The sequence below is a fragment of the Trachemys scripta genome, chromosome 2 (assembly GCF_013100865.1).
Source record: "Trachemys scripta elegans isolate TJP31775 chromosome 2, CAS_Tse_1.0, whole genome shotgun sequence".
NCBI lineage: Eukaryota > Metazoa > Chordata > Testudines > Emydidae > Trachemys > Trachemys scripta.
This window is the reverse complement of record NC_048299.1, coordinates 484,894-503,310: the sequence shown is the minus strand read 5'-3', so window position 1 is coordinate 503,310 and position 18,417 is coordinate 484,894. Positions and strand designations below refer to the sequence as shown.

Here is an 18,417-nt window from a genome sequence, read left to right as displayed (position 1 = left end):
TGACAGGGGGCTGCAGACGGGAGTGTGACAGAGGGAGGCTTACGATGGTTAGGAAGACCCGCAACACCTGTGCCAGCACTGCTACTGTCTCCTCCACCTGCGCCTATAGCCAGACAGAGCGCCTAAGCATGGATGCCTCTACCCAGATCCTGGTGTGGTTTTGCAAAGACTGTAACTTGCAATTTCCACTTACTGATATCCAGGCTGGGGGGACCATCCAATGTGAAAGGTGCCTGCTGGTGGAATCTCTCAGGCAGCAGGTGGGAGAGCTGCAGGAGGAGGTGGCTAGGTTGAGGAGCATCCGTATCCACGAGCAATTCCTCGACAGTGTCCATGTGGAGACAGCTGAGGTAGCTGTCCCAGTACACAGGACTGCTGATACACCACTGGTGGAGGAGGAGATGGCTCAGGGTGGACGCTGGCAGCTGGTTACTTCTGGCAGCAGGCAGTGCTCCACCCTTGCTCCGAACCCTCCTGCCGTGGTTATAGGTAACCGTTATGCTCTTCTTGATACAGGAAAGAAGGAATCACTCCCTACAGTAAAGGAGGAGAAACCTCGTACCCCTAAGGCTGGAGAGTCTGCTGCCACCACTGCGAATAGGAAACGTAGGGTAGTGGTGGTCGGAGACTCTCTGCTGAGGGGGACGGAGGCGCCCATCTGTCGCCCTGACATTTCATCTCGGGAGGTATGCTGCCTGCCGGGGGCCCGTATCCGAGACGTTACGGAGGCATTGTCGAGGATTATCCGGCCCTCTGACTACTACCCCATGCTACTCATCCATGTGGGCACAAATGATACTGCGCGGTGTGACACTGAGCGGATCAAGAGTGACTACAGGGCTCTGGGAGCACGGGTGAAGGAGTTTGGAGCGCAGGTGGTATTCTCTTCAATTCTTCCTGTCAAAGGTAGGGGCCCGGGCAGAGACAGATGCATCATGGAGGTGAATGCCTGGCTGCAAAGATGGTGTCGCCAGGAGGGCTTTGGCTTCCTAGACCACGGGATGCTATTCGAGGAAGGACTGCTAGGCAGAGATGGCGTTCACCTTTCGAGGAGGGGAAAGACCCTATTCGGACACAGACTGGCTAACCTAGTGAGGAGGGCTTTAAACTAGGTTCGACAGGGACAGGTGAGCAAAGCCCACAGGTAAGTGGGGAACATGGAGACCGGGGAAATGAGTCGGAAACAAGAGGGAGTGTGGGCTATATTGGCAGAGAGAAAGGAGAGTCAGGAAAAAACTGGGAGGAAAGATCAAACCAGTATCTTAGATGCCTATATACAAATGCGAGAAGTATGGGGAATAAGCAGGAAGAACTGGAAGTGCTAATAAATAAGTACAACTATGACATTGTTGGCATCACTGAAACTTGGTGGGATAATACACATGATTGGAATGTTGGTGTGGATGGGTACAGCTTGCTCAGGAAGGATAGACAGGGGAAAAAGGGAGGAGGTGTTGCCTTATATATTAAAAATGTACACACTTGGACTGAGGTAGAGATGGACATAGGAGACGGAAGTGTTGAGAGTCTCTGGGTTAGGCTTAAAGGGGCAAAAAACAAGGGAGATGTCATGCTAGGAGTCTACTACAGGCCACCTAACCAGGTGGAAGAGGTGGATGAGGCTTTTTTCAAGCAACTAACAAAATCATCCAAAGCCCAAGATTTGGTGGTGATGGGGGACTTCAACTATCCGGATATATGTTGGGAAAATAACACAGCGGGGAACAGACTATCCAACAAATTCTTGGACTGCATTGGAGACAACTTTTTATTTCAGAAGGTTGAAAAAGCTACTAGGGGGGAAGCTGTTCTAGACTTGATTTTAACAAATAGGGAGGAACTCGTTGAGAATGTGAAAGTAGAAGGCAGCCTGGGTGAAAGTGATCATGAAATCATAGAGTTTGCAATTCTAAGGAAGGGTAGAAGGGAGAACAGCAAAATAGAGACAATGGATTTCAGGAAGGCAGATTTTGGGAAGCTCAGAGAGCTGATAGGTAAGGTCCCATGGGAATCAAGACTGAGGGGAAAAACAACGGAGGAGAGTTGGCAGTTTTTCAAAGGGACACTATTAAGGGCCCAAAAGCAAGCTATTCCGCTGGTTAGGAAAGATAGAAAATGTGGCAAAAGACCACCTTGGCTTAACCACGAGATCTTGCACGATCTAAAAAATAAAAAGAAGTCATATAAAAAATGGAAACTAGGCCAGATTACAAAGGATGAATATAGGCAAACAACACAGGAATGCAGGGGCAAGATTAGAAAGGCAAAGGCACAAAATGAGCTCAAACTAGCTACGGGAATAAAAGGAAACAAGAAGACTTTTTATCAATACATTAGAAGCAAGAGGAAGACCAAAGACAGGGTAGGCCCACTGCTTAGTGAAGAGGGAGAAACAGTAACAGGAAACTTGGAAATGGCAGAGATGCTTAATGACTTCTTTGTTTCGGTCTTCACCGAGAAGTCTGAAGGAATGCCTAACATAGTGAATACTAATGGGAAGGGGGTAGGTTTAGCGGATAAAATAAAAAAACAAGTTAAACATCACTTAGAAAAGTTAGATGCCTGCAAGTCACCCGGGCCTGATGAAATGCATCCTAGAATACTCAAGGAGCTAATAGAGGAGGTATCTGAGCCTCTAGCTATTATCTTTGGAAAGTCATGGGAGACGGGAGAGATTCCAGAAGACTGGAAAAGGGCAAATATAGTGCCCATCTATAAAAAGGGAAATAAAAACAACCCAGGTAACTACAGACCAGTTAGTTTAACTTCTGTGCCAGGGAAGATAATGGAGCAAGTAATTAAGGAAATCATCTGCAAACACTTGGAAGGTGGTAAGGTGATAGGGAACAGCCAGCATGGATTTGTGAAGAACAAATCATGTCAAACCAATCTGATAGCTTTCTTTGATAGGATAACGAGCCTTGTGGATAAGGGTGAAGCGGTGGATGTGGTATACCTAGACTTTAGTAAGGCATTTGATACGGTCTCGCATGATATTCTTATCGATAAACTAGGCAAATACAAATTAGATGGGGCTACTATAAGGTGGGTGCATAACTGGCTGGATAACCGTACTCAGAGAGTTGTTATTAATGGTTCCCAATCCTGCTGGAAAGGCGTAACGAGTGGGGTACCGCAGGGGTCTGTTTTGGGACCGGCTCTGTTCAATATCTTCATCAACGACTTAGATATTGGCATAGAAAGTACGCTTATTAAGTTTGCGGATGATACCAAACTGGGAGGGATTGCAACTACTTTGGAGGACAGGGTCATAATTCAAAATGATCTGGACAAATTGGAGAAATGGTCTGAGTTAAACAGGATGAAGTTTAACAAAGACAAATGCAAAGTGCTCCACTTAGGAAGGAAAAATCAATTTCACACATACAGAATGGGAAAAGACTGTCTAGGAAGGAGTACGGCAGAAAGGGATCTAGGGGTTATAGTGGACCACAAGCTAAATATGAGTCAACAGTGTGATGCTGTTGCAAAAAAAGCAAACATGATTCTGGGATGCATTAACAGGTGTGTTGTGAGCAAGACACGAGAAGTCATTCTTCCGCTCTACTCTGCTCTGGTTAGGCCTCAGCTGGAGTATTGTGTCCAGTTCTGGGCACCGCATTTTAAAAAAGATGTGGAGAAATTGGAAAGGGTCCAAAGAAGAGCAACAAGAATGATTAAAGGTCTTGAGAACATGACCTATGAAGGAAGGCTGAAAGAATTGGGTTTGTTTAGTTTGGAAAAGACAAGACTGAGAGGGGACATGATAGCAGTTTTCAGGTATATAAAAGGGTGTCATAAGGAGGAGGGAGAGAACTTGTTCACCTTAGCCTCTAAGGATAGAACCAGAAACAATGGGTTTAAACTGCAGCAAGGGAGGTCTAGATTGGACATTAGGAAAAAGTTCCTAACTGTCAGGGTGGTTAAACACTGGAACAAATTGCCTAGGGAGGTTGTGGAATCTCCGTCTCTGGAGATATTTAAGAGTAGGTTAGATAAATGTCTATCAGGGATGGTCTAGGCAGTATTTGGTCCTGCCATGCGGGCAGGGGACTGGACTCGATGACCTCTCGAGGTCCCTTCCAGTCCTATAATCTATGAATCTATGAATCTATAAACTAGAGAGCAGGCCGAGCCCACCAGACCCCGCTGGGGTCTCCTCCCCACCTTAACAGGAATGGTGGACAGTTTTCACTCCTTCCTCTGCCCTCCAGAGTTGGTCCACCCACAAAATTCCCCAAAGCAGCAGTCCATATCCAGGCAGTCCTGCTTTTTATGTCCCACTCGCCCGCACTGCCAGCAGACCTGTTGCCTGGTCCCAGTGGGAGCTCCCCAGTTGGTCTCCCGCTTTTTCTCCGGACCCTTCCCAGTCAGGGTTTCCCGCAATTTTCTCCCACGGTCCTTGTACTTATAGGGGTGCCCCTCTTTCCTGGGGGAGTCTGCCTCCATATACTCTTCTGTCAGCTTTACTGCAGCCTCCACCGTGCCTGGTTGGTGCCATCTCACCCATACCCTTGTCCTCTCGGGGAGGCTTTGTAAAAATTGTTCCAGGATGAGCGCATCCATGATCTCCTCTACGGTCTGGGCACCAGCTCTCAACCATCAGATGGCCCAGTCCATTAATTTCTGGCCAAAGGCCCGGGGCCTCAAACCCCCTGTCCACCTCGCCACCCAGAAGTGCTGGTGATATTTTTCAGCCAACAGCCCCACCCGATCTAAGACAGCTGCTTTCACCGTGTGGTAGTTCCTGGTCTGTTCCTCACTCTGGATCATATAGGGCACTTGGGCTTCGCCAGCCAGGTAGGAAGCTACCTGCAGGGCCCAGGTTGTCCTGTCCCATTCTCCCCCCATAGCTACCTGCTCAAAAGTGCCTAGGAAGGCATCGGGGTCATCTGCCGGGCCCATTTTACATAGTCCTAAGTCCGGTGCTCGCATGCCATCCCCTACCGGGGGACTCACCACCTTCTGGAGGAGCTGCTGTTGAACAGTGGTCTGCTCCCAACTGAAGTCTTGCAGGCTCCTCTGCTTGCCAGCTGAGCAGGGCCTGCTTCTCCAGCTGCTGGGACTGTTGAAAGGTCTGTACTGCCTTCTGCAGCTCTTCCTGCTGCTTGATCAGCCACTGCAAGGTCTCTTCCATCTCGGGCTGCCAAACTCTTGCTCTGGCACAAATCCCGGACAAGCCCCCTGTGATGGTGCACCCCACAGGGCTTTATGGGGAGATGCTTATAAATGTATATATGATATCACTGGAATATGTTTTGTGCTACATGTGCCATGTAACAAATCTCTGTGAAGGTTATGATCTACTGAATCTATTCCTCCTGTTTGTATGCACGTATCATTTTTGTAGTTGAAGTTATGAATATTGGCTGTATATTTGCTTGATTTCTACATAGCCTTAGTAAGAGCATTTGATCAGCTTCTGGAGAAAGGAATGTTCAAATTAATTGCTCAATCAAGAAGCACTTGACAATAGACTTTGGAGACACCAATCCACACCTGAGCTTTCCCAGGAACATGGCTTGACTGGTAAGGGACTCAGTCATGCATGAGCATGTGACTTGCCCATGTGACTCCAAAACTCCATTTTGTAGCTGGACTTTGCATAGGAGAGAAGAGGGGGTCTCCACCCACAAGAGAGTCTATTTAAGCCCAGGGGAGACCCCTCCATTTTGTCTTCAGCTGGCTAAAGAGAGAGCCTCTCCACCCTCCCCAAAGGATGTACCTGAAAGAAACTGGAACACAGGACAATAATTATAGGAGGTGTGAGTGATTGCTAGACCCAGGCTAGAAGGAGTCTAGTCTGTACAAGGAAGCTTACTGGGTAAGGTTTTTATCTGTACTCAGTTTCTTAGAGATAGATCTGTGTGTTTTATTTTATTTTACTTGGTAATTCACTTTGTTCTGTCTGTTACTACTTGGAGCCACTTAAATCCTACTTTCTGTCTTTATTAAAATCACTTGTTAATTAACCTGGAGTACATCTTAGTACCTGGTGGGACAAACAGGTGTGCATCTCTATCAGTGTTATAGAGGGCAAACAATCTGAGTTTATCCTGTATAAGATTTTTACAGGGTAAAACTGATTTATTTAGGGTTTCGACCCCATTGGGAGTTGAGCATCTGAGTGTCAAAGGCAGGAACATTGCCTGAATTGCTTCCAGGTAAGCCTACAGCTGTTAGGGGATGTGGTTCAGAGCTGGATCTGGGTTTGCAGCAGGCTAGCGGGTCTGGCTCAAACCAGGCAGAGCACTGAAGTCCTAAGCTGACAGGGCAGGAGAGCAGGGGCAGAAGTAGTCTTGGCACATCAGTTGGCAGCTCCCAGGGGTGTTTCTGTGATTCAACCGTCACCCCCCCGTGTAACGAACTGCTCCCGCTGGGCTGAGAAAGTCACACAGAGGCCTTGGTGCAGTGCTCACCTGGTGCTTTTATTTACAGGTTGTGTTCCCACCACCTTTCCACCACACACATAGTCCCCTTCTTACAGTCCACCGGCAGGAGAGAGGGGTAATCTCTCTCTCTCTCTCTCTCTCTCTCTCTCTGCTTCCCCTCAGTGCCTTTTCTCTAGTGCAGCTTCCCTCTTTCCAGCTCCTCCCTTGGCTTCCTTCCCCTGGGGCTTTTATCCAGCCCCAGCCTGAAGAGGCAGCAGCTGTTCCAGCTTCCCCGATCAGGGCCAGGTTGTCTACCCAGCTCCAGTTCACCTCCCTTAATTGGAGCTGGAGTGACAGAGGGTTGGCTAAGCTGTTTTCTGTTTAGCACCCTGTCACAGGAGTGTACTGGGATAGAGAGAGAGGGTATATGGGGAGACACATATATATAGAAAGGGAGGGGTGTATGGGATTACAGAGAGAGAGAGATAGAGGGGGTGTATGAGGATAGATAGAGAGAGGGTTAGATAGAGGTGATGTGTGGGGAAAGAGAGAGAGAAAAAGGGTGTATGGAGATAGAGGAAGGGAGGTGTAAGGGGATAGAGAGATAGAGATAGATAAAGGGTGTGTGTGTGGATAGATCAATAGAGGGGGTGTATGGGGATAGATGGGGGGGGGGGTTTATGGGTATAGATAGATAGACAGAAATCTCAAACCAAGCACGCACCAGACTTATTGTCAGCTATACTGATACAACAGTCATTAAAAGGAGGAGTAATAAGTCACTTAGAAACCAACCATCCAACATTATGAGTGGTCAGTACATTCGTGTCATGAGGGTGTTAATCCTAAAGCCAACCATCAATCTGGTCAATTGTCCTTGTAGTTGAAATGGCCAACACTGTCTCTTCCACAGAGGCAAAAGTGACCAATGAAATATTGCAAATTCCAGTATCCTGCATGTTCGTGGCAAATTTAAAATTGGTGCCTGGAACATTTAAATGTTGTCTCAAACAGATAAAGCAGTCCTCCTCGTCAAGCAGTTGAGAAGCTGGAACACTGTGCTTTATCTGAAGAGTCACCAGGAAGTGGTGAAAAGAACATGGAGAACTGTACACTTTTGTTCTGAGGCCACCCAATAGGCTGTTCTAGCAACGGGTTGCTGCTGTACTTTCACTCAATCCCTGACAAGCCTTGAGTCAACTTAAAAGTATCCGAGTCCATACTAGCTGTGGATATCTTACCACCATCACACTGTATGGGCCCACCAATACCAAGGCCAATGATGCAGCTGCAGATCATTGTTACCAGAAACTGCAGAAAATCCTTAAGGAAACCCCAAGAAGGGATGTCATTGTGATCCATTGTGTAATGCACAGGTAGGAAAGGAAAATAACACCTGGGCAAGTACACTAAGGAATTTTAGCATCAGGCGGAGGAACAGGAATGGGCAGTGACTGCTGGAATATGTGGCTGCCAATGACATGGTGACTCGCTGTTCTATCACTAAAGATACACAGGCAGACCAAGTACAGTCCAGGTGGTTTCACTGTGAATGTTATTGTTCATGTCCTAGTTAAGAGTTTGTGGTGGTCAATGGTCCTGGATGTACAAGTTCATAGAAGTGCTAAACTTGACACTGACGATCAGCTTCTGCTGACAAAAATGTTCCTTTGATTTTGAAAACAGACAGTTAATGGAACTAAATTAGTCTGATTGAACCAAAAGCTGATATTACAACCAAGCCATCAAACAGCTTTCTGTTCTGAACTGCTTAAGGCCATTGAAGAATTACAGACCAGGTCTCATTCCCTCTGCCATCTGATGAGGAATGGCATTGCATCAAGCCATTGGTGCTGACTGCCACCAGCTCCGTGCTTGGGACTCAACCCTTGAAACATCATCCACTGGTCTATGAGGAAATGTTCGCAGCAGTTGGAGCTAAGAAAAAAGCAAGGCTACAATTCAAGTCGTAAAAGACATAGTTTGTTGAGAGCAATACAAAGGCCGCATGGGTTCGACTTTGGAACACTGTCAAGTCACTGTGTAAGAGAGATAAAGAATTCTGGTACTTGACTCACGCAGCCAGTTTAGAACAGGCTGCCACCAGATACGATTTCCTCACCCTTTATTCATCTTTGCAGTGTTTGTGGGGGAAGGTGGCAGCAGCTTGTCTAGTAAACGAATCAGGATGGCAGCAACAGCCAAAGTCTGCAAGATCAGTTGTATCGCTTGGAATGTCACTTCAAGACACTTCTTAATTGTCCACCATATGTAATCCCTCTCCCAGTTGAAGAGGGACAAGAAGTTCTGGAAAAGCCACCTTCCCTCAACAGAGAAGAGATCTGGATCTCAGTCCATAAGCCGAAGTCTGCAGAAGGCATCAGGGGGTCTGTAACTTTAACACCAAGCTGCTGAAGGTAGAGGAGAATATTGCTGTACCATAGCTGCATAGACCGTTCCAGACCATCTGGGGCACTAGATTCATAGATTCCAAGAGCAGAAGGAACTGTTGTGATGACGAAGTCCATCCTCCTCTATAGAGGGGCCACAGAACTTCCTCAATATAATTTTTGAACTAGAGCATGTCTTTAAAATAAACATAAAATCTTAAGAACATAACATAAGAATGGTCCTACTGGGTCAGACCAAAGGTCCATCTAGCCCAGTATCCTGTCTTCTGACAGGGGCCAGTACCAGAAGCCCCAGAGGGAATGAACAGAACAGGGAATCATCAAGTGATCCATCCCCTTTCGCCCATTTCCAGCTTCTGGCAAAGAGAGGCTAGGGACACCATCCCTGCCCATCCTGGCTAATAGCCATTGATGGACCTATCCTCCATGAATTTATCTAGTTCTTGTTTGAACCCTGTTATAGTCTTGGCCTTCACAACATCCTCTGGCAAGGAGTTCCACAGGTTAATTGTGTGCTGTGTGAAGAACTTCCTTTTATTTGTTTTAAACCTGCTGCCCATTAATTTCATTTGGTGACCCCTAGTTCTTGTTTTATGAGAAGTAGTAAACAACATTTCCTGATCTATTTTCTCATCACCAGTCATGGTTTTATAGACCTTAATCATATCTCCCCTTAGCCATCTCTTTTCCAAGCTGAAAAATCCCAGTTTTATTAATCTCTCCTCATAAGAAAACTATTCCATACCCCTAATCATTTTTGTTGCCCTTTCCTGAACCTTTTCCAATTCCAATATAAGTTTTTTTTTTTTTAAGATGGGGCGATCACATCTGCACTCAGTATTCAAGATGTGGGCGTATCATGGATTTATATCGGGGGTGGGCAAACTACGGCCCGTGGGCCGGATCCAGCCTGCCAGGACTTTGGATCTGGCCCGCGGGATTGCCACCCCTGGGGCATTGTGGGCCCCGCGTCGCTCCCAGAAGCGGTCGGCACCATGACCCTGCGGCCTCTGGGGGAAGTGGGGGCTGAGAGGTCCGTGTGCTGCACTTGCATGTGGGTACCTCCCCCAAAGCTCCCATTGGCCGGGAACGGGGAACCACGGCCAATGGGAGCTTTGGGGGAAGGAACCCACAGGCATGCAAAGCCCTCTGCCCCCCCTCCCCTAGGGGGCCTCAGGAACATTGTGCCGGCCGCTTCCCGGAGTGGCGTGGGGCTGGCAGACAGGGAGTCTGCCCTGGCCCCATTGCCACCCTGAAGTCGCTCCAGGTAAGCAGGCTGGGACGCAGCCTGAACCCCTCACCCCAACTCCCTACCCTGAGCCCCCTCTGGCACCCCAACCCCCTGCCGCACCCTGCATCCCTCCTGCACCACAATCCCCTGTCCTGAGCCCCCTCCCGCACTCTGCACCCCTCCCTGCACCACTGCCCTGAGCCCTCTCCCACACTGTGCACCCCTCCTGCACCCCAACCCACTTCCCTGAGCCCCCTCGTACACTCCTCACCCCATCTCTGCCCAATCCCTTGCCCTGAGCCCCTTCCTGCACACCACACCCCTCATTCCCTCCTGCACCCCAACCCCCTGCCCCAGCCCTACATTCATGGCCCTGCAAGCAATTTCCCCACCCAGATGTGGTCCTCGGGCCAAAAAGTTTGCCCAGCCCTGACTTATATAGAGGCAATATGATATTTTCTGTCCTATTCTCTATCCCTCTCTTAATGATTCCCAGCATTCTGTTCGCTCTTTTTACTGCCGCTGCACATTGAGTAGATGTTTTCAGAGAACTGTCCACAATGACTCCAAGATCTTTCTTGAGTGGGAACAGCTAATTTAGACCCCATCATTAGATAGATAGATAGATATAGTTGGGATTATGCTTTCCAATGTGAATTACTTTGCATTTATCAACACTGAATTTCATCTGCCATTTTGCTGCCCAGTCACGCAGTTTTAAGAGATCCTTTTGTAGCTCTTCGCAGTCTGCCTGGGTCTTAACTATCTTTAGCAATTGTGTATTATCGGCAAATTTTGCCATCTCCCTGTCTACCCTTTTTTTCCAGATCATTTATGAACATATGTTATCATGTGAGCATATGTCTGAATATGTTCAATAGGACTGGTCCCTGGGGGACATCACTATTTACCTCTCACCAGGGGTGAAAGTAACTTAAAGGACTTGCCAGTACTGAGGAGGGGGCGTGGCCTCAAACGGAAGAGGCGTCACGTCTACCGGAAGAGGCAGGGCCTTTAAATCCCCAGGTAGACGTGACGCCTCTTCCGTTTGAGGCCATGCCCCCTCCTCAGTACTGGCAAGTCCTTTAAGTTACTTTCACCCCTGGAGAGAGGTAAATAGTGGTGTATAAATCCTGATTTAAAGGCCCCAGGGCTAGCAGCTGGGAGCCCCAGGCCCTTTAAATCACCCCCTGAGCTCCCAGCTGCAGAGATGCCTGGGAGCCCCGGGGCTCGGGGGCGATTTAAAGGGCCTGGGGCTCTAGCTGCCACTACCGCAGTGGAGCCCCGGGCCCTTTAAATTGCCGACGGAGCCCCGGGGGTCCCGGCTGCCGCCGCAACCCCCAGGACTCCAGCAGCAGGGCCCGGGGCTCCAGCTGCCACCACTTCTCCCCTCCAAGGCCCTTTAAATCATCCCCATTTAAATCGTCGGGGATCCGACGGCTATTTAAAGGTACCAGGGCAGGAGAGGCAGCAGGAGCCCTGGGCCCTTTAAATAGCCACTGGAGCCCCGCTGCCACTACCCCAGGGCTCCAGCAGTGGGGCTCTGGCCTCTACCGACCCAGGCCCTTTAAATCATCCCCGGAGCCCCACCACCGCTACCCAGGGCTCTGGCAACGGGGCTCTGGTGGCAATTTAAAGGGCCCGGGGCTCCAGCTGCTGCTGGGATCTCCAGGCCCTTTAAATTGCGGCCTGGGGAAGCTGGGCCACCCCGGTTCAGTGCACTGGCTCTTGCTGGCAGGTTTGTAGAAGTTTTGGTGGTGCTCAGAACATGCCCCTGCCCAAATTCTGCCCCCCCAACTCTGCCCCCCAACTTCCCAAGGCTCTGGGAGAGAGTTTGGGTGGGGGAGGTCTGGGGTGCAGGCCCTGGGCTGGGTCAGGGGATTGGGGTGCAGGAGGAGTGCAGGGTGCAGGCTCTGGGAGGAAGTTTGCGGATGGGAGGGGGTGCAGGGGTGAGGGGTGTGGCTGGGGATGAGGGGTTTGGGGTGTGGGATGGAGCTCAGGGCTGAGGCAGAGGGTTAGGGTGTGGGGGGGGGATGAGGGCTCTGGCTGGGGCTGGAGATGAGGGGTTTGGGGTGTTGGAAAGTCTCAGGGCTAGGACAGACAGTTGGGGTGTGGGGAGATGAAGGCTGTGGCTGGGGATATGGGCTTTGGGGTGGGGCAGGGCTGGGGATAATTTTGGGATGCAGGCAGGCTGCCCCGGGACTGGAGCCAGAGAGGAGGATTCCCCCCCAGTGCTCTACCCACTGGGAGCAGTGAGCTCTGGGGTAGGGGCCCCCCTCTCCCCCCCCCCCCACCGGCAGCACACTTACCCGCACCACTGTCACTGCACATGCTCCTGGGGCCACTCTCAGGTCCAGGAATCTCCCTTGCCTCCCCCGTGGTGGGTGCCGGGCGGTGCTGCGTGCACCTCACCCCCTCCTGCTGCCCCCCGCTGTAGCCTCACTGGGGGTGGGGGATGGGAATGCCCCTTGCCCAGCGTGGGGCAGGAGCGGTGACTGCAGATAGCAGGGTCGGCTATATTGGTAGAGGGACTGGCCGGAAGATGGAAGAGTCTGAGGGGTAAGGGCAGCCTGCCCTGGCAGTAGTGGTTGCGGGGCACTAGGACCCTGCTGCGGCAGTTGATGCAGGGAGGCAGCATGGAGCTGCAGGGGAGAGACAGGGACGCCGAGGCCCCAGGGCGGTGTGCAGGGGCAGCAAGGAGAGCCTGGGGGACACTCAGGGGTGGCGTGGGGGGGCAGCAGGTGGGGCCAGGGGGGAAACTGGCCCCCAGTATTGCTGGAGCCACGAGCCCATATAACTTGCCTTTGCTGCTTGCCGGTACGCAATACGGGGGCGTACCGGTTTCCTTTCACCTCTGCCTCTCTCCATTCTGAAAACTGACCAGTTATTCCTACCCTTTGTTTCCTATCTTTTAACCAGTTACCAATCCATGAGAGCATCTTCCCTCTTATCTCATGACTGCTTACTTTGCTTAAGAGCATTTGGTGAAGGACCTTGTCAAAGGCTTTCTGAAAATCTAAGTACACTATATCCACTAAATCTCCTTTGTCCGCGTGCTTGTTGACCCCCTCAAAGAATTCTAGTAGATTAGTGAGGCATGATTTCCCTTTACAAAAAACATATTGACTCTTCCCCAACAAATTATGTTCATCTCTGTGTCTGACAATTTTGTTCTTTACGATAGTTTCAACCAGTTTGCCCGGTACTGAAGTCAGGCTTACCGGCCTGTAATTGCTGGGGTCACCTCTGGAGCCCTTTTTAAAAATTGGCGTCACATTAGCTATCCTCCAGTCATCTGGTACAGAAGCTGATTTACCTGATAGGTTACAGACTACAGTTAGTAGTTCTGCAGTTTCACATTTGAGTTCCTTCAGAACTCCCGGGTGATACCATCTGGTCCTGGTGACTTATTGCTGTTTAATTTATCAATTTGTTCCAAAACCTCCTCTAATGACACCTCAATCTGGGGCAGTTCCTCAGATCTGTCACCTAAAAAGAATGGCTCAGGTTTGGGAATCTCCCTCACATCCTCTGCTGTGAAGACCATTGCAAAGAATTCATCCTTATTTTAAAATAACTAGTGATGGAGACTACAGCATGATACTTGGTAAACTCTTTCAATAGTGAATCACTCTCATTTAAAAAGGTACACCTGAATATAAAATAATATAAATAACAATAATAATATAACGTGGACAGAACAAACAGATGGACGGAGATCAGAGTAATAATATAAGCATGTATTAATAATATGAAGAGATTGCTGGGTGGGACAGAGCTGGTCCCTGGGACAGTGATGAAGCTGAGGCAGGGAGTTGGGAGCTGGTTCAGGATGGATGCCTGAGCTGAGCTGGTCTGGACCCTGAAGGACCAGAGCTGAAGGTGGGGGTGGGGGAGATCAGAGTTGGGCCAGGCCAGAGATAGCTATAAGAACTGGGATTGGGGGATCTGAGCTGGTTGGGGATGCACAGAGGAAAGTGGGTTTGCACAGGGGCTGTTAAGGATGGAAATAGGGCTGTGCTGGGAAGGCAGCAGAGAGCCATACACCTCAGCCCCTACTGTCCCACCTCCTTGCTTCCTTCTCTTCTAACACAAGAGATGGATATTAATGGGAACACATTAGAATTTACTATGAGTTGCACTAACAAGTGACCTGGGATCTTCTGTTATAAAGATGGGAGCTACAAAAAAGTGTTTGGTGCAGCTCTAACTGTACCTGGTATGAGCGTGTCGCTGCGGCAGTCGTACAGCATCCCCAGCCGCAGAGGGCGGCCCAGGGCCGGCATCTCAATTGCTGCAGTTTTAGCAGAATCCATGGTCATAACAGACGTTCAGGCAACCCTAAAACACACCAGTAACACTGTTACACTGAGGATGTGATCTGTCCTTATTAACATTCTCCCTGTTTGACTGTTATTCCCTATTCATTTTCTACTTCCTACACATTGATAATAGAAAAAGAAAAAAAAAAGGTTCCGTTCGCTAACTGAATAGGGAAATTTTGGCAAACCAGTAAAGTGTCTAAAACCACTATTGCTTATTCATAGAATCATAGAATATCAGGGTTGGAAGGGACCTCAGGAGGTCATCTAGTCCAACCCCCTGCTCAAAGCAGGACCAATCCCCAACTAAATCATCCCAGCCAGGGCTTTGTCAAGCCTGACCTTAAAAACCTCTAAGGAAGGAGATTCCACCACCTCCCTAGGTAACGCATTCCAGTGCTTCACCACCCTCCTAGGGAAAAAGTGTTTCCTAATATCCAACCTAAACTTTCCCCACTGCAACTTGAAACCATTACTCCTTGTTCTGTCATTGGGTACCACTGAGAACAGCCGAGCTCCATCCTCTTTGGCACCCCCCCCTCAGGTAGTTGAAAGCAGCTATCAAATCCCACCTCATTCTTCTCTTCTGCAGATTAAAGAATCCCAGTTCCCTCAGCCTCTCCTCATAAATCATGTGCTCCAGCCCCCTAATCATTTTTGTTGCCCTCCGCTGGACTCTTTCCAATTTTTCCACATCCTTCTTGTAGTGTGGGGCCCAAAACTGGAGACAGTACTCTTGATGAAGCCTCACCAATGCTGAATAGAGGGGAACGATCACGTCCCTCGATCTGCTGGCAATGCTTCTACAAATACAGCCCAAAATGTTGTTAGCCTTCTTGACAACAAGGGCACACTGTTGACTCATATCCAGCTTCTCATCCACTGTAACCCTTGAGGACCTGCTCCATGATTTTTCCAGGGACTGACGTGAGGCTGACTGGCCTGTAGTTCCTTGGACCCCAAGGCTTGGACACTCTGATAAAAAACGACATATCTGGTAAATTGATGACCATAAAAAAAAAATCTCTTGCTTAATCTTTAAAAACTGCTTGCTTAGCAAGTTTTCTTTAAGGAATATGTCATTATGTTACTAATGTATAAATAAGCGGTGAAAGTTTGAGGTACCCAGACTTCTCAAAAAGGGGTCTTCAAGAACGTTCCCTCTGGATGCACCTTGGGGTCCCCACCGGCAGACGAAAGTTTGGCCAGCCGAAGCTTGTCACAGTGCCACTCAAAGGCCACACTCAGCTTCGGTAATTATCAAGGATTGGGGGTGTTTTACTAACACATGGTGCGGACGTGTAAGTTGCGGGTGTAAGTGCTTAAAACTTAAGTAAAGTTTAGCTTTAAGTGAAAGCACTCTTGTGTTGTCCTGTTTGTGCCAGCCATCTATCGGTCGGACGGCTGTGTCTCCCTGATTTATTTCCTGACACCTCCTCGCACAGAGTAAAAGTTACCAAAAGCTTTGGGTTGAAAGAACCCCGGGTAACATAATCAGCAAACAATTGTACTAATACTGATAGGTTTCAGAGTAGCAGCCGTGTTAGTCTGTATCCACAAAAAGAACAGGAGTACTTGTGGCACCTTAGAGACTAACACATTTATTAGAGCATAAGCTTTCGTGGACTACAGCCCACTTCTTCGGATGCATATAGAGTGGAATATATATTGAGGAGATATATATATACACATACAGAGAGCATAAACAGGTGGGAGTTGTCTTACCAACTCTGAGAGGCCAATTAAGTAAGAGAAAAAAAAAAAACTTTTGAAGTGATAATCAAGATAGCCCAGTACAGACAGGTTGATAAGAAGTGTGAGAATACTTACAAGGGGAGATAGATTCAATGTTTGTAATGGCTCAGCCATTCCCAGTCCTTATTCAATCCGGAGTTGATTGTGTCTAGTTTGCATATCAATTCCAGCTCAGCATAATACTGAGGCAGCTACACAATAAACTACTTGTGGCAATGTGATGTATTTAATTTTAAGCGTATTTTAAAAATGCACTTTTTAAACAAATAACAGAACAGATATACTGAACAAAATCTAACTGAGTGGGGCTGGCCAGAAAACAGCAACTGTGTTCTATGAAAAATGCTGAGGGTTTGAAAGTAAGCTGGAGCTACAGTTATTGCAGAACAGTGGTTTGTGCTCCTCACACCCTTCCAGAATGAAGAGAGGAAGCAGAGCTGGGGAACTGTAGTGAGAGCGCTCCACCTGTCAGTGCTTCTCCCTGGGCAAGGGACTTCAAGTTTGCCCCACAGACTCTGCTGGGCCCAGAACTGTCACAGCAGTTTTTCAAACCTACGTCTGTTGACCAAGGGAAGGAGTGACAATTCGGATTTCAACAGTAACCATGTTATAACCTTAAATACGGCGTGGATATTCACCACCCCATTCAAATGTCTGATTGGTCTGCAATGGCCTAGGTGATCTATGGCTGACTCTATGCTGACCCCTTCTATACTGTACACAACTGAAAATAATTTAATTTATCTGGTACCAGGGGATGGTGCAATAAAATCCTGCTAAGATACAGAAGGGGGGGGGGGGGAGTGAAATTGTTGACAACGCTGCATTAAATAACCCCATATGAACTATCAAACATTTACTAAAGCTGTACCTAGAGGGCAAGATATTTTAATAGCTACACAAAGGGATTTCTGACCAAAAAGACAGCGGAGACAGAGGACTCATCACGTACAAAGAGAAACCAGCCAGGGGGAAATGAAAGAAACTCAACACTTAACTGAAGACATATCAAAGCCAATGAGCTGGAGTAAACAATATTCTTATGGCAGAGGAGCAGACGCAGACACAGGACTTGCTTATTGGATCTGGAGAAAGTAATACAATGGGCTTGGCAGGGTGCTGGTCTCTCGACGGTGCCCCTGGGTGTGTTGTAGGGGTATAAACCCATTCCGGGACTGGCTGCTCTAGTGGGGAAAATCAGTAGCACTCCAAGGGGGACAGAGTCTCTTACCTCCCGCACTCTGGGTGCTCACCCTGTCCAGATTCCCAGGATATATACAAGCTACCAGCAGGAAAACGAACAAAGGAAAAGGTAATATCCAGACACTCCCAGCTGGGCCATACCTTCAGGCCAGGGCATAGGCTCTGCTCTTGCTTAGAGCTCAGCACCCAACTCCCCTCCCAGAGCAGCCCACCACTGAGCTTGGCTTCCCCCACCTTGAATTCCCACTCCGCTCCTGACGTGGCTCGTGGGTGCACTGGGGTGGGTTTGCTCCACCCCAGAGCAGCTCCTTGACCACTTCCTGCCCAGTGCAGGGATTAAATGCCACCTCACAGAGCTCAGCCTAACACACAAAGGGCATCAGGATGATCAACATGCACACAATAGATGTGATTTTAATGGGCTATATAAAAAATCCTGCTCCTGGAGGAATCCAGACCCTCCCCACACAGAGAAGCTTCCAGAATGATGTATCCCATCCAGCACTAAATACACACCCTCCAGCTCAGTTAAATAATATCATTTTTACAATTGAGAGAAAAAGCACTTTGGCAGCACCCGACATTTACCCTTAGATTTCTATTCAAAATTCAAACCCCAGTTGCTTGCTCTCTAGCCCTTGAGACTACATGTAACTGCCCAGCTACAAGGCTGACAGGCTCAGACACAGCCCTGGAGACAAAAGTGTCACCCGAAAAAGAACAAATAAAGAATTCTAAAGTTTGTACAGGCCAATATCGTTCCATTCTGACCGAGAGATTTGCTTAAATTCTTACCTGGAGGATGGATTCCCTGGCTCTAATAATACAAATTAAACAGGAGAGTTCAGGAAATGTCACCACTTTATCCAACAGCTTCACACAGAAGCTCCTCAGAGAACAAGGTGCAACCTGAAAGTGAAATCAGCTCTGATTGCTGCATTTCTTAAATGCAGTCAGCAATAGACCACTCCCATCCCAGAGACCAGGGGCCCATCTACACTAAATCAGGCACTTTTGCGGGGACCCAGACTCTAGTGAGATAAAAGCAAATCTAGAGACAAAAATCCTGTTTGAAGAGGGCCACACTGTAGAATGTGTCTAGATACAAACCCCAAATCACCATC

The 18,417-nt window shown here is 48.5% G+C and overlaps 1 protein-coding gene across 2 annotated transcripts in view; it reads right to left on the bottom strand.

The window, feature by feature from the left end:
* The window catches only part of LOC117871856, a 48,055-nt gene extending 29,859 nt beyond the window's left edge, over positions 1-18,196 (bottom strand). Inside the window, exons 1-2 of one of the 2 annotated variants that reach the window (XM_034759611.1) lie at positions 18,089-18,196; positions 14,230-14,354 (exon numbers count right to left, since the gene is read on the bottom strand). In XM_034759611.1, the coding sequence (XP_034615502.1) occupies positions 14,230-14,335 (106 nt within the window). In that variant the 5' untranslated portion in view covers positions 14,336-14,354; positions 18,089-18,196. Of the gene's footprint in view, positions 1-14,229; positions 14,355-15,086; positions 15,144-18,088 lie in introns of those variants that run through there. The other variant, XM_034759610.1, reaches the window with a different exon arrangement.
* Between the last annotated feature and the right edge of the window lie 221 nt (positions 18,197-18,417).